Below are 12,992 nucleotides of genomic sequence, written 5' to 3'. Positions count from 1 at the left end.
AAAAAATGATGTTCTGTGCCCTGCCAAGTTCAATGAACCAACCAATAGAGGCACCAATGTTCTCATCACACTGACAAGACATTAAATGATAGCCTTTTCACACGTTTTCAGCCTCACCAGTTGTTTACAGGTCTTTATCAGTGTTTTTGTTTTTGACTTGTAGAATAGGAAATTTTGATAGTCTACAAAAGTGTCTTGCCCTGCCCATTCATTCAAAGGTAAGTAAAACTACTTATTTTGTTTCTACAGTATAGAATCTTCTTTTAGAATCACTTTTAGATGTAAATTTTATGTTGCATTTAGGTTCAATAATATTACTTGGTAATGTTGTGCCAGGAAGCTTGTTGAAAATGAGGCAACTTTGTCCACCTAGAATTTTGTCATTTTCTCAAATTATTGCACTTTTTTTTTTTAAATCATGCATTTCTGATTTGTTTTAGAGGTTGGTCGGATACCAAGACTCATTAATACCAGGTTGGGAAGCTGCAGGTATCAAAATTATGATGATACTATGTTATAGCCAGATTCTACAGAAGAGAAGATGGCAAGACAAATTGATGTGGCACCAGGAGAAGCTGTTGATGAATCATACTTGATGTAGGACCAATCCATTCAGTAACTTTATATGAATTAGATTGGGGAAGACTCGTAAAAAGAACAACAATCAGAGGAATGACCATCACAGCAATGATGAATCTGATTGTGCATTTTCTTTACAAGGCACATCTGAATCAGAACCCAAGTAAGATGCAACATATACTGAAGAGCTTAGGCAGGAATTAGTCGCTTGCTGTTCTCGCTTCTTCCCTGTGAAGTTGGACATCATTTGACCACAGACTAACATGATGAAATTGTGAATGTCAACGTGGTCCAGGAGATTGGTGGTACAGTTCTTAAACAACTATAGCTTGGAATGTTTGTTGTAGTAAAGTTTTGACAAGGTTGTTTGGTTTAAACCAAGCGATTTAAAAAAACAAAACAGTCTGGTTTTTTTCAAAAAATCATAAAAGTGGCTTCAATATAATTTTTTTCCCTTGAAAAATATCATATTTGTTCATTGTTAGAAAAAATTTTTCATTCTTACCACACTTTCTATTCTTGGGGTACATTCCGATATTATATCTTTAAATGGTATAAGATGGTAGTAGTTTTTTTCCTCCAAAAATATATAAATATATATGATATATATGTTTTCTCATATAAAGTATCTTAGTTATTTAAAGTTATATACAGTACAAAAATTTCTCATTCTTATAGGCGCTAGAACCTAGGGGCTGAGGCAGCATTCCTAAAGATAGGCCTCCGCACAGGTTGCCAAGTTCATCCGTAACGTCATTAAGACTACCTAGCAAGTTTGACACATTTTGAATCACAGCATCCTATTTCATTTCTTCTTATTTTGGGGTAGAATCTTACTGGTTGGCTCAGAAATACCACGTGGTGATTGGATGTGGTTCTTTTTTGCACAACGATGATACTGGCATGTGCAGCAGAGTTTTTTCTCCTAATATTCTGAGTGAAGATGGACTACTTGCTGACAGCATGAGCAGCATGCGGAGGCCTTCTATCTCTAGGAGGTGTTGGCTGAGGCCATTTGGGCCCACCCCCAATTAATTTTGTAAGGGGGCTGAGGCTCCCCCCAATAATTTCGGAAAAACAATGCAATGCACCTTCCTCCTCCTGTGTACATGTTTGATTCTCATATATATGGGAGGACCAGCAACTTTCATCCCCTCTAATGTTTTCTTCGTGTCTGCACCCTGATCATTCTACCACATTCTTACCTCATACTGTATATCACCACCAGGCTTAATATTGTGTGAATAGTTTTGTTGAATACTTTCACCATTACCCTCGGTTAATCAAGGTTCTACTGTACAGTGATGAGTGATTTATGAAAAATAATCATCTATATACAGGGTGGTTAAAATTAAAGTTCTAATTTCAAAATGATGTAAAATAAGAACTGCTGGTCAGAATGACTTGAAAATTTTCATAGATACTCCTGAAACAATAGAATTTTCTTTGACGAAAGAAAAAAGAAAACCTTAAAAAATGTACAAGTGGATGATGCTGTACTTGTGACCAGAGGTACTATGCACAACTTTTATCAAGATGCACATTGCAGCACCAGCAAAGCAGCTGCTAAAGAACCATTTTGACAATAACAGGATTACATGACACCTGGCCACCCCGTTCACCTGACCTAACCCTTACAACTTTTGACTTTGGGGGGGGGGGGGGAGTACCCAGAACATGGTGGATAACGTATTTAACGTTTCTTGTTTAAGTTGCAGCTGTTTGTTTAATGACTTCATTTTTGTGATTTTTCTATGAATTATGAAATCCTGCAATGCAGTGATCAAGTTGGATGGAGGAACAATTGGCACCATTTTCTGAAAAACCATGAATTTTTAGTCCCAGACAAGGTGGAGGTTCACTGATAGTTTAGGCTGTGTTCTGCGGCAATGAGCAGGTCTCAATAGCTTCCCTTAAAGATTGCCAAAATACTCAGCATTACATAAAGCCATTAGAGCAGGGGTTTGCATTCCTGTAGCTAGAAATTTCATTCGGAGGGGGACCACTTGCATTTTGGGGGGGACAAAAGTGATAGAACAATAGATTTGGTCATCTTTTCCCCCTCTTTTAAACAATTTCTCCCATTCCCCCATTACAGCCTTGCGGGTTTGTCCAGACTTTTCTCGTAGTATCCTGTTTTTGTGAGAATTTTCCTTACTTTTTGTGAAAAGAGTAATCCTTACTTTTTGTGAAAAGAGTAATTCATTTTGTGAAAAATAAGCAATTTTGTGAGAAGCGAAATAATCTAGTTTTTTCACAAAAGAAATGAAATGCGAAATTTATGTATTCATTAATTTGTATTTCATGGAGGGTCCATTTTTCAGATCTGGAATTTTGTGAAGGGTACGGATAACAAACCAAAATTTTGGCTGAACAGACCTCTGCACTAGAGGTTAATTTATTACTATTTGGTGAACTTCTAGCTGAAAGCCCAATAGAAGCTTCAGTAAAATAATTCAGTCATTCATATGGAGGATCATTAAAAAGCCTAATTTGATATGTGAACTATTGAAGTTCTCAATTGACTAGCATGTAGCACGATTGAGAATCTTTGGGGCATTATGACTTTAAGTTTATAAAAATAATTGACAGTATTCTAGAAGATCTTACAGCTTCCATTGGAAGCTGTTGGTATAATTTTGAGCCGCAGATAATACAAGACATAATTATGTACTTCGATGGAAACCTGCATTATAGAACTTATTAAGAGAAAGGGACACTCGACCAGATTTCAAATTATCTTTATTTTGCTGAAAATGTGACTGTCTAAATTTTTGCATCAATAGTTTATTTGCTATTTTTGTTTTTTTGTCATTATTTTGCCTATAAAGTGTACAGTCTAAATTTTATTATTTTGCAAATAAAGTACATCTTCACCACAATAAGTGATAATGAATTTGTGATGTAATTAATTTGTTGATTAATATCAGTTATGCTTCATATTTAATTACTTTGTTTAATAATTAATAAAATAATTTCCAAAACAACTTTCAATACCTCACTTTTTTTAGTTCTGTAACTAATGAATGATTTGTAAGTTGTCTAAAACCACTGAATGAAATTCCTCTGCAAGAATAGATGTTTATCAGCCTCGTCCAAATTCCCATAAATTAGCCACCTAATAATGGAGAATAGTTACAATCAAATTCTGAAGAAATATATTACATAGCAGAAAAAAAATCTTGATGCAGTAATAATATTGTTACAGTCAACTGTAAGGAAGATACAATTTGGAAAAAGTTATATGTGGGTGCTCTTACAACCATGTACACTCTGTCCAAATTGATAAAAACTTTGAAAATACTGAAATACAATGTAATTGTAACAGAGATTTAAAAATTATTGTTTTCTTGTTAAAGATGTGTGATGTTTTAAAAAAAATTTAATTGGCAGAAGCTGTGTCTCAGCTCCCACCAATTAATTTTTTTAAATTTAAACATATATGGTGGCGGTTCTGCTCAGTTTTTCCCCTTATCCTTCTACACGGCATTCCCCCCCCCCACAAATATATAATGTATCTTTCTCAAAACTAAGTAATTTAATTTAAATTAACTAATCACACAAATTAAATTTTAATATGTTTTTAACATGTTGTTGCAATGCAATGTGACTTATTTGGTCTGGCAACAGAATCTGAAGAAAGACTCTTTGCATGCATAGGACCTTGTGTGCTTCGTCTCAATGAGATGTATATTCATCTTTGTAAATCCAGAGATACTGTTATAGTATAAAACAATTTAATTTGAAACAGAGCAGCAAGCTAAGCCAAGACCAGAAGAGGAATTAACACCAGTAGAGTGTTATTGGATTTGTCTCACCAATATCTGTCAGATGATATCATTGGCTTCTATTTGCATTGCAAACTTTCTGAGATATAGCATAAAACAATTGCATAATGAATAAAATAGTGCAGGGGTAACAACAGAAGGTTCCCTGTTCTAGGGAGATATTAGCTGATAGTTTTAAGTGTGAGGGCTGTTTAGAGAGGGCTAGGTTGGAGCTTCAGATCAAGACATTATGGGAGAGCTAGGGTTTCAGAGAACCCAGGGATAATGCAGCCACCTGTCGATAAGAGCCACCTTCAGCCAGGAGCTAGGGTAATAAGAAAGATTTCTTAGAAACTATGATAGTTGTAGAGGGCTTCGATCTTATAGCCATTACAGAGTCTTGGGCAAATGATGGGGATGAATCTTTCTTACACATTTCAGGATACAATACTTTTTTGGGAAATACATCTGATAGGAAAAGGGGTGGAGTGTTGATATACGTAACATCATGTTTGAAGGCTAGAGAGTGTAACTTGCAGAGAAGTGATATTGAAACTATATGGGTTGAGCTTAAAAACAAATGACATCATAAACTTACTGTTGGGGTTTATTACAATGCACCGAATAGGGATCCAAACTACACTGCCAAATTTCATGATGAAATTTCCTACATGTGTAAGCGTAAGAGGGTTGTAATACTAGGGGATTTCAATTACCTGGGTTTCGATTGGGAGAACCTTTCAGCTAGAGATCAATATGAAAGAGACTTTCGTAAGTTGGTGCTCGAAAATTTTTTGTATCAGCACTAGGAGTACTGCAATTTTGTATTTAGTTCTCACTAGTTCCAAGGAGCTTGTTGAACACGTTTCGGTGGGGGACGAGTTTTCTTCCAGTGATCGTGTCATCAGTTTTCTCTGTAAGTTTCTTCGGGTAAGGTTGATAACAAAAGACTGGTTCCTAGTTTTCAGAGAACTAACTTTGATGTTTTGGGAGAAAGGTTAGCAGAAGTTTTGAAAGATCAGTTGGAATCAGTTGGGTGGTAAGTCAATGGGAAGAATTTAGCATGAAGCTCTCCTCTGTTTTGCATGACGTCATACCCTTTGTTCGAAAAAAAGTGTGTTTGTACATTGCACCCTCTATGGTTCACGGATAGTGTGTGTAAGCGTTATCTTGAAAAGAAAAGCGCATTCAGTGAGTATAAAAGTGGTGAGGTGACGAGGTGACCTATCATTGTTTACTAATAAAAGAAGAGCATTGAATAAAGCGATAAGGCATAGTAAAAACGAAGTTGAGTCTAGTTTGGCAGACAACATTGGCTCTGACCCAAAATCGTTTTTTAGATAGCCAATAATGGATGTAAGGGGACAGTTGGCCCCTCTCCATAGGAGGTTCTAGGTTAGAGAGCAATGTAGGTATGTGTAGTGATTTCAATGACTTTTTCGCGTAGGTTTTTAATAGAGAATACGATATTCAATGTACAGGTGTTGCATGGAGTAATAAAATCCTCAACTATATTCAGGTGGAAGCGTGGAGGTCCTGAATCTTCTAAAAAATGTATGCGCAAGCATACATTTGGGCCAGTCGCACAGATATACAGGAGTAGTGTTGCTGAGGGTATCGTCCCAAGGGATTGGAAGCTTGCTAAGGGTAGCAAGGGTCAAAGGGTAGTAGAGAAGCTGTGTCCAATTATCATCCTGTGTGTTTGACGAGCTCCCTCTTGAAATCTTTGGAAATCATTATCAAAATGCAGTTTGTGAAATGGATAGACGACAATAATGTATTGTTGGATAATCAGCATGGGTTTAGGAAGGGAAGTCATTTGTGACTAACCTCCTTTGCTTCTGGATTTGGATTTTGGAATTATTGGCGCAAGGACCAATATGGTCAAACTGCGCCAAAACAAATGATTACATAAAAATCATCCTTTTGTCATGTCGAAATACTAAAACTATGCATGATAAAAAGCAATGAAATGAATTGTAAAAATCTATAATTTGTTATAAAAACCAATGGCTTTAATGTATTTAAAAATGCGAGATGCATCACTATGGTCATTTAAAATGTCATGAAGTGAAAGGTGACTTTGACCAAAAGTGGTCGTAAAATGATGACGATATGAACAAGTAAAAGCAGGAGCAATGGTCAATGGACTTTGACAATGTGGGCACTGTGGCTGACTCTCTCGTAATAAAAGATATGATTGTGTGATACGACTGTCCTATGCGTAACTGGGCAAGTAGAACTTCCTCCTTTCGGTTAGTTCTGCAGCTTGAACGCCAATGGCCAAGTGTGGGCTTGATGGCATGCAATTTATTATTAACTTGATTATTCCAGTGCTCCCGCCAGCGGCGATGCATCACTTTCCGGAGGATTGAGAAGTGGTCACTGTCAGGTACCAAAAGGCTATTATCAATGTTGGTTGTTGTTCGAGCTGCAGTGTCTGCTTTTTTGTTGCCCGGTATTCCTACATGACCTGGTACCCAGTAAAATTTTTTTTACTGTGGTACCATGATAAGTGAAGTAATGTAGTTCATGAAAAATGCCATGAATGAATGGATGAGTGTGAAAAGTGAAGGAACACAGTGCTTGCAATGCGCTGAGAGAGTCGCTATAAATGATGCATCATTGGTGGCGTTTGCGTCGTATATGACGTAGAGCCTGAAGGATTGCGTACAGTTCTGCCGAATAAATAAAGAATGTGTCGTGAAGTTTGAAAGATGTCTCCTCACAGCAGATGTAGGCACAACTGACATGCCCAGGGCTCTTAGAGCCGTCGGTATATATGGGGAAGTACCTATTGTTACCTACCCCTGTGCCTAAAGAATATCTGTCGATATATGACATCTGCTGCGGTGGCTCTAGGGTATAATGATAACGAAAGAGAGACATCTGGCAGAGACTGCTCCCATGGTGCCAGTTGCCAAGCAACTGGAGCCACACGACTGATGTCTAATTCTAGTTCTTCCACAAGTGCCCTCATACGAAGACTGTAAGATGGAACACATGAAGGTCGAGCAGCAAAAAGTCTATGAAATGAGGGATTAAAAATGGCACGATGAAGTGGATGACCTGGCAAAGACTTCATTTTGATATGATATTTCAAAGAAAGTTGTTGGCGTCTTGATGTCAGTGATGGCTCGTTGCATTCAACATACAGGCTCTCCATTGGAGACGTCCGGAAAGCTCCAGAACAAATCCGCAGGGCGAGATGGTGGACTGGGTCGAGCACACTCAGATAGCTCCGAGGTGCCGACCCGTATACAATGGAGCCGTAGTCGAGCTTCGATCTTATTAAAGCTTTATATAAGTGAAGGAGCGACTTACGATCAGCTCCCCACGATGTAGAAGAGATGACCTTAAAGAGGTTCATCGTCTTCATGCAACGAGCTCTTAGTTGTGCAATTTGAGGTTTGAAAGTGAGTTTATTGTCAAATGTGATGCCGAGGAATTTAGTATTTTCTACTATTGGTATTTGATTATTGTTTAGGATCAGTTGTGGGTCATCATGAAGGTCTCGACGCCGACAAAAGTGCACAGCAACAGTCTTGTCAGCGGAGAAAAAGAAGCCCTAATCATGAGCCCACTTGCTGATCTTGTTGAGAGCGGTTTGCAATTGTCTCTCGGCTGACCTCATATTCACTGATTGATACGATATCAACAGATCATCCACGTAGAGTGCGCCAGTGACAGACAACGGGAGTTGGTTCAACACCCCGTTGAGTCTTAAAATAAAAAGTGTTACACTTAAAATGCTACCTTGAGGTACACCTTGTTCTTGAATTTGGGGATGCTTCCGATCCGTACCTGGAAGATGAAATGAAAGTTCCTAATGAAAATGGGCAAGTTGCCCCACAAGCCGCAATTATAGAGGTCGGAAAGAATTCCGTGCCTCCAAATACGGTCGTAGGCCTTTTCTATGTCGAAAAATATGGCTAGCATATGCTCCCTCTTCACAAATGCTTGTCTTATTGATGTCTCAAGGCGTAATAGATTGCATGTTGTAGACCTGAACCGTCTAAAGCCGCTTTGATGTTTCGATAAAATATTGTTAACCTCAAGGTAGTGCATAAGGCGATAGTTGACCATGCGTTCCATGAGCTTACATAGACAACTGGTCAATGCAATAGGTCGGTAACTGCTAGGTTGCTGAGGATTTTTGCCAGGCTTCGGGAATGCAAGAACAATGGCTGCTCGCCAGGTGTCAGGAAATGAATGACTGACCCAGATCCGATTAAATAATATGAGTAAATGTGAGAGTGATTCTGGTGAGAGATGCCGAATCATGGAGTAATGAATGGCATCGGGCCCTATAGCTGAGTCAGGACTTCGCTGCAAGGCCGTCGTCAGTTCATGAAGGGTGAACAATGAATTGTACCCCTCCGGTGTAAAAGGCTGGAAGGTGTATGATGTACGTTCGGCTGATGATTTAATGGGATGAAATGATGGGGGATAGTTCGCATCACTGGAAACAGCGGAGCAATGTGCAGCGATGGTGTCCGCAATATCCCTCACATCGCTGATGATAGTGCCATTGGTGTTTAAAATAGTGATGGGATGAGACTGATAATGACCATTGATTTTTCGGATCCGGTCCCAAATAATTTTGGATGAAGTTGATGAATTGATTCCCGTGGTAAACCTTTGCCAGGACTCATGTTAAGCCTGGTTCTTCGGTTCTTCTCGCTATCGCCTTTGCTTTTAAAAATGCCAACTTATTATCATGGGTAGAGTACCGCCGGAACCTACTCCATGCTTTCTTTTGTGCTTTAATCGTGAGACTACATTCGTGGTTCCACCAAGGTTTAGGAAATTTAGGAAGTTTCGAGGAGACTTTGGGTATTGTTTCATTGGCTGCTGAGATCATACAACTGGTCACAAGGTCGACACAATGGTCGACGTCGGGTTGCAAAACCATATCCTCCGTGATTTCTGCCTTGACCGTGAAGTCAGCCCATCGGGCGGCCACAAGCTTCCACCGAGGAGGACCCTCAGGTATGCTATGGCGTCGATCAAGACACTTAACCACTAGAGGAAAATGATTGCTCCCGTGGAGGTCTGAATCAACCAACCAGAACCAGTTGGGCAAGAGTGTAGGTGAACATAACGATAAATCGATTGCAGTGAAACTATTGTTTGGGACATGGAAATGAGTGAAACTGCCATCATTCATGATGGCGAGGTCCATGTCGTCTAACAGCCGTTCAACCATTTCCCCACGAGGGGTGTTGCTGTTAGAACCCCATATCATGTTATGTGCATTGAAGTCTCCAAGAAGAAAAAATGGTGGTGGTAATTGATCAATCAGATCTTCTAGATCTCTCTGTAAGATGGTGTCATTTGGTGACAAATAAATGGAACAGATGGTAATTCTTAGGCCTGTAGAGATTTCCACCGCGATGGCTTGCAGGTTCGTGCGCAGCGTTAAAATGTGCGACGACACGTGATGTGGAACCAGCAGAGCAACACCGCGGCAAGCTCTACTCCCATCATCGTAATCAATACGGAACAGGGAATGTCGCCCGATGTTCCATGTCTCCGAGGGCTTTGTGAAAGTTTCCTGGAGTGCCACGCAAACAGGATGATATCGATTGATCAAATCCTTGAGATCTTCATAATTGGATCTAAGACCACGAATGTTCCATTGAATAATGTTGGCCATAAATTTCAAATAGATGTAGACGGTTCAAGGTCTTTGAACTTATTTCGGTCCAATTTCCGGCGAGTAGTACCGGATTCTGTAGGATTACCGAGATCCATGTCACCAATTGATTTGTCATCAAGAAGTGACATGTTTTGTAATGTAGGCTTCTTCTTTGCTCTCTGAATGGCTTTTCTTGAATATCCGGTCTTGAATAGTTTAAGTTTAGATTTATTTCCACTATTGATTTTTGGCTTAGTAGCTGTAGTTACTTTGAATGTGTTCGCTGTTGCTTTTCCTGCTTCTTCGGAGGTGGTGGACTCCTTCCGTAATCCAGCAGAGCAACAGCAGCCACAACTATTACATGGTTGGTTAGATGTTTGAGTTGATGTATCAGCTATGGGTTCAGTCTGAGTTGTTACAGATGCTTTGGTGACATTGTTAGTCTTATTAGCTGTTGATGGATTTGTTAGAATATTAGAGTATGATCTACTAGCTATTGGAGTTTGGTTAGAGATTATACGACGGCGTGCTTCAATATATGAGATGTTATTGAGAACCTTGATCTTCTGGATCTCTTTTTCTTCATTCCATTTCGGACATTTCCTGTCAAATGCGGGGTGGTCGCCACCGCAATTGACGCACTTGAATGGTGAATTAGTGCAGCTGTCCGAAATGTGGTCCCTCTCGCCGCACTTTGCGCAGGTGGGTTGACTACGGCATGCCATTCGTGAGTGACCGAATTTTTTGCAGTTGAAACATCTTACAGGGTTAGGTATGTATGGCCGGATATGGAGGTTATAGTAACCGATTTTGACATCTTTCGGCAATGTTGGGGATGAAAATGTCAGGATTATATTACGTGATGGAGCTAGATTGCCATCTTTGCGGCTCATGATATGTTTGGCAGATGTTACGCCTTGAGACGCTAGCTCCTGGGTTAGTTCATCTTCATCCATGTTAATTAAGTTAGGGTCTGAGATGACGCCACGTGAATAATTCAGAGTGGGGTGGATTTTGACTGTTATTTGTGAGCTTTTGAATGAGTTCGGCTTGTTTGGGAGTGTTAGTTTCGATGAGAAGGTCTCCTGAACGGAGAGCCTTCACTGATTTCAGAGTTCCAACTGCGCCATAGAGAGCTTTATCAATCAAGAATGGTGATACTTTTGACAGCTGTTTATTGGTATCAAAGCTATGCAAGAAGAAGAATGAGACAGATGACAGATTTGAAGAAGCGGTTTCTGTGACAATTGTTTCACTTAGAGTAGTTCTTTGACGTTTTGGTGCATTTTTTGTTTTTCCCATATTTAAATGGGCATTGTTCCACTCTCACCTACCATGGAGCCCTACGAGGGGACGCGCACACGTAACCAATGAAGGTTAGTAGCAACGCCAGGTTAGGTGAGAGCTATACACCACCGAAACAGGCGAGCAGACGCGTTCAAGATCCAAGATCGTCGTGAAGCAGCACCAACCAAATCTCAACGACATCCGGCAGGCCCGGCCCCTCTACCTGCCCAGTAGTGTAACCCTTTCAGCCACCGAGGCGACCACAGTCGATTGACCTGGACGGGGCTAATCCAAGCCTCACGTTTCGGCTGAATCCGAGGCCAAAGCTAGCGCATCAGGCTAACCAGGATCCCCATCTCCAGCCTTACAGGTCTCCACACACGGCAAACACGCAGGTAGACAGAGTCCCAGATAGAGCATACGCTAGAAGCAATGCCCCGTCTGGGAGGCCCCTCCCCGCCTGAGCGGGGCCCACAATGAGGGGTTGGACACAAAAGACAAGGATATGTACAGGACAAAAAGAGATGCAAGACATGTACTGCAAGATGTGTAGAAATAAACATGTAATCTAGGCTATTGGAGGTGAAGTTTATGAGGACAAATAAGCGATGACTATGACGTGTGATAGATTTAGCGTTACCCAGAGTGCACCACGAGGAGGCCTATCACATTACACCCCTCCTTTGCTTCTATGATCACATGACGAAAGCTTTGGGTAAGGACAAAAATGTAGATGTTGTTTATCTTGATTTCCAGAAGGCATTTGATTGGGTCCAACATGGTAAACTCTTGGAGCGTCTACACGAGATTGGGATTGGGGGCAACTTGCTGAATTGGATAAAATCGTGGTTAAAGATAGGTCACGAGATATGGTGAACAGGGAATTCTCTGGTTGGTCAGGCGTCACAAGTGGAGTACCTCAAGGCAGTGTCCTTGGCCCCATACTTTTTTTCAATTTTTATTGATAAACTTGATCAGGGTATCGATGGGAATGCTAGCAAATTTGCAGATGACGTGAAGCTAATGGGGGTAATCGGGAATCAAAGCAATAGGGAGTCACTCCAGACCAATCTAAACAGGATTGCAGCATGGGCAAATGAATAGAGCATGACGTTTAGCGTTGACAAGTGCATAGTCGCTCATTTCTGTTAGAACAACCCACTGTTCTCTTACGAGTTGAATGGTGTCACTATCCCAGATGCAACTAGGGTCACCGATTTGGGAATTCTCATGGGCCCCTCTCACGAGCGGCTTAGGTTTCCTGAACATTGTTCAGTGGTGGTCAAAAAAGCTAATAGAATAATTGGTTTTATTTTCAAAAAGGTCTCTTCGCATTCTCCTAAAGTCATTCTTCTACTTTTTTGAGGCTTAGTTCGTCATGGACTGGAGTATGCTGTAAGGTTTTGAAGACCATACCTACAGAGGGACATAGACTTGGTTGAAGGGGTGCAGAGAAGAGCTACGATTGTCCTTATTGGCACACAGGGCTTGAGTAATGCAAACACAAAACATGGTCCCCCACTCTGTAGGGCTTGAGTTATGAAGAGAGACTTCATCTTTTGAATATGTTTACATTGGATGAATGCAGGTGTTGGGGCAATATGATTGAAGTGTCCAAAATTTTCAATGGGATGGATAGGATGGACCATGAATTATTAGTACACTGTCAATCGACTGATTAGACAACATATCAATCTGTATTGTATTCGATACAATGG

General features: G+C 40.3%; 1 protein-coding gene across 7 annotated transcripts in view; it reads right to left on the bottom strand.

Moving 5' to 3' along the window:
- Ide (Insulin degrading metalloproteinase) overlaps nucleotides 1-12,992 on the bottom strand; it is a 442,696-nt gene that overhangs the window by 415,866 nt on the left and 13,838 nt on the right. For 6 of the 7 annotated variants that reach the window (XM_089232551.1, XM_089232550.1, XM_089232552.1 and 3 more), the window contains exon 3: nucleotides 3,577-3,697. In XM_089232551.1, coding sequence (XP_089088677.1) covers nucleotides 3,577-3,686 — 110 coding nt within the window. In that variant the 5' untranslated portion in view covers nucleotides 3,687-3,697. Of the gene's footprint in view, nucleotides 1-3,576; nucleotides 3,698-12,992 lie in introns of those variants that run through there. The other variant, XM_089232554.1, reaches the window with a different exon arrangement.

This window comes from Pholcus phalangioides, unplaced genomic scaffold (genome assembly GCF_987345545.1).
Source record: "Pholcus phalangioides strain wild (caught in Gottingen) unplaced genomic scaffold, Ppha-v1.0 ptg000007l_1, whole genome shotgun sequence".
In the NCBI taxonomy this organism is placed as follows: domain Eukaryota; kingdom Metazoa; phylum Arthropoda; class Arachnida; order Araneae; family Pholcidae; genus Pholcus; species Pholcus phalangioides.
The sequence above is the reverse complement of the archived record's forward strand: the minus strand, read 5'-3'. Positions and strand labels throughout refer to the sequence as shown.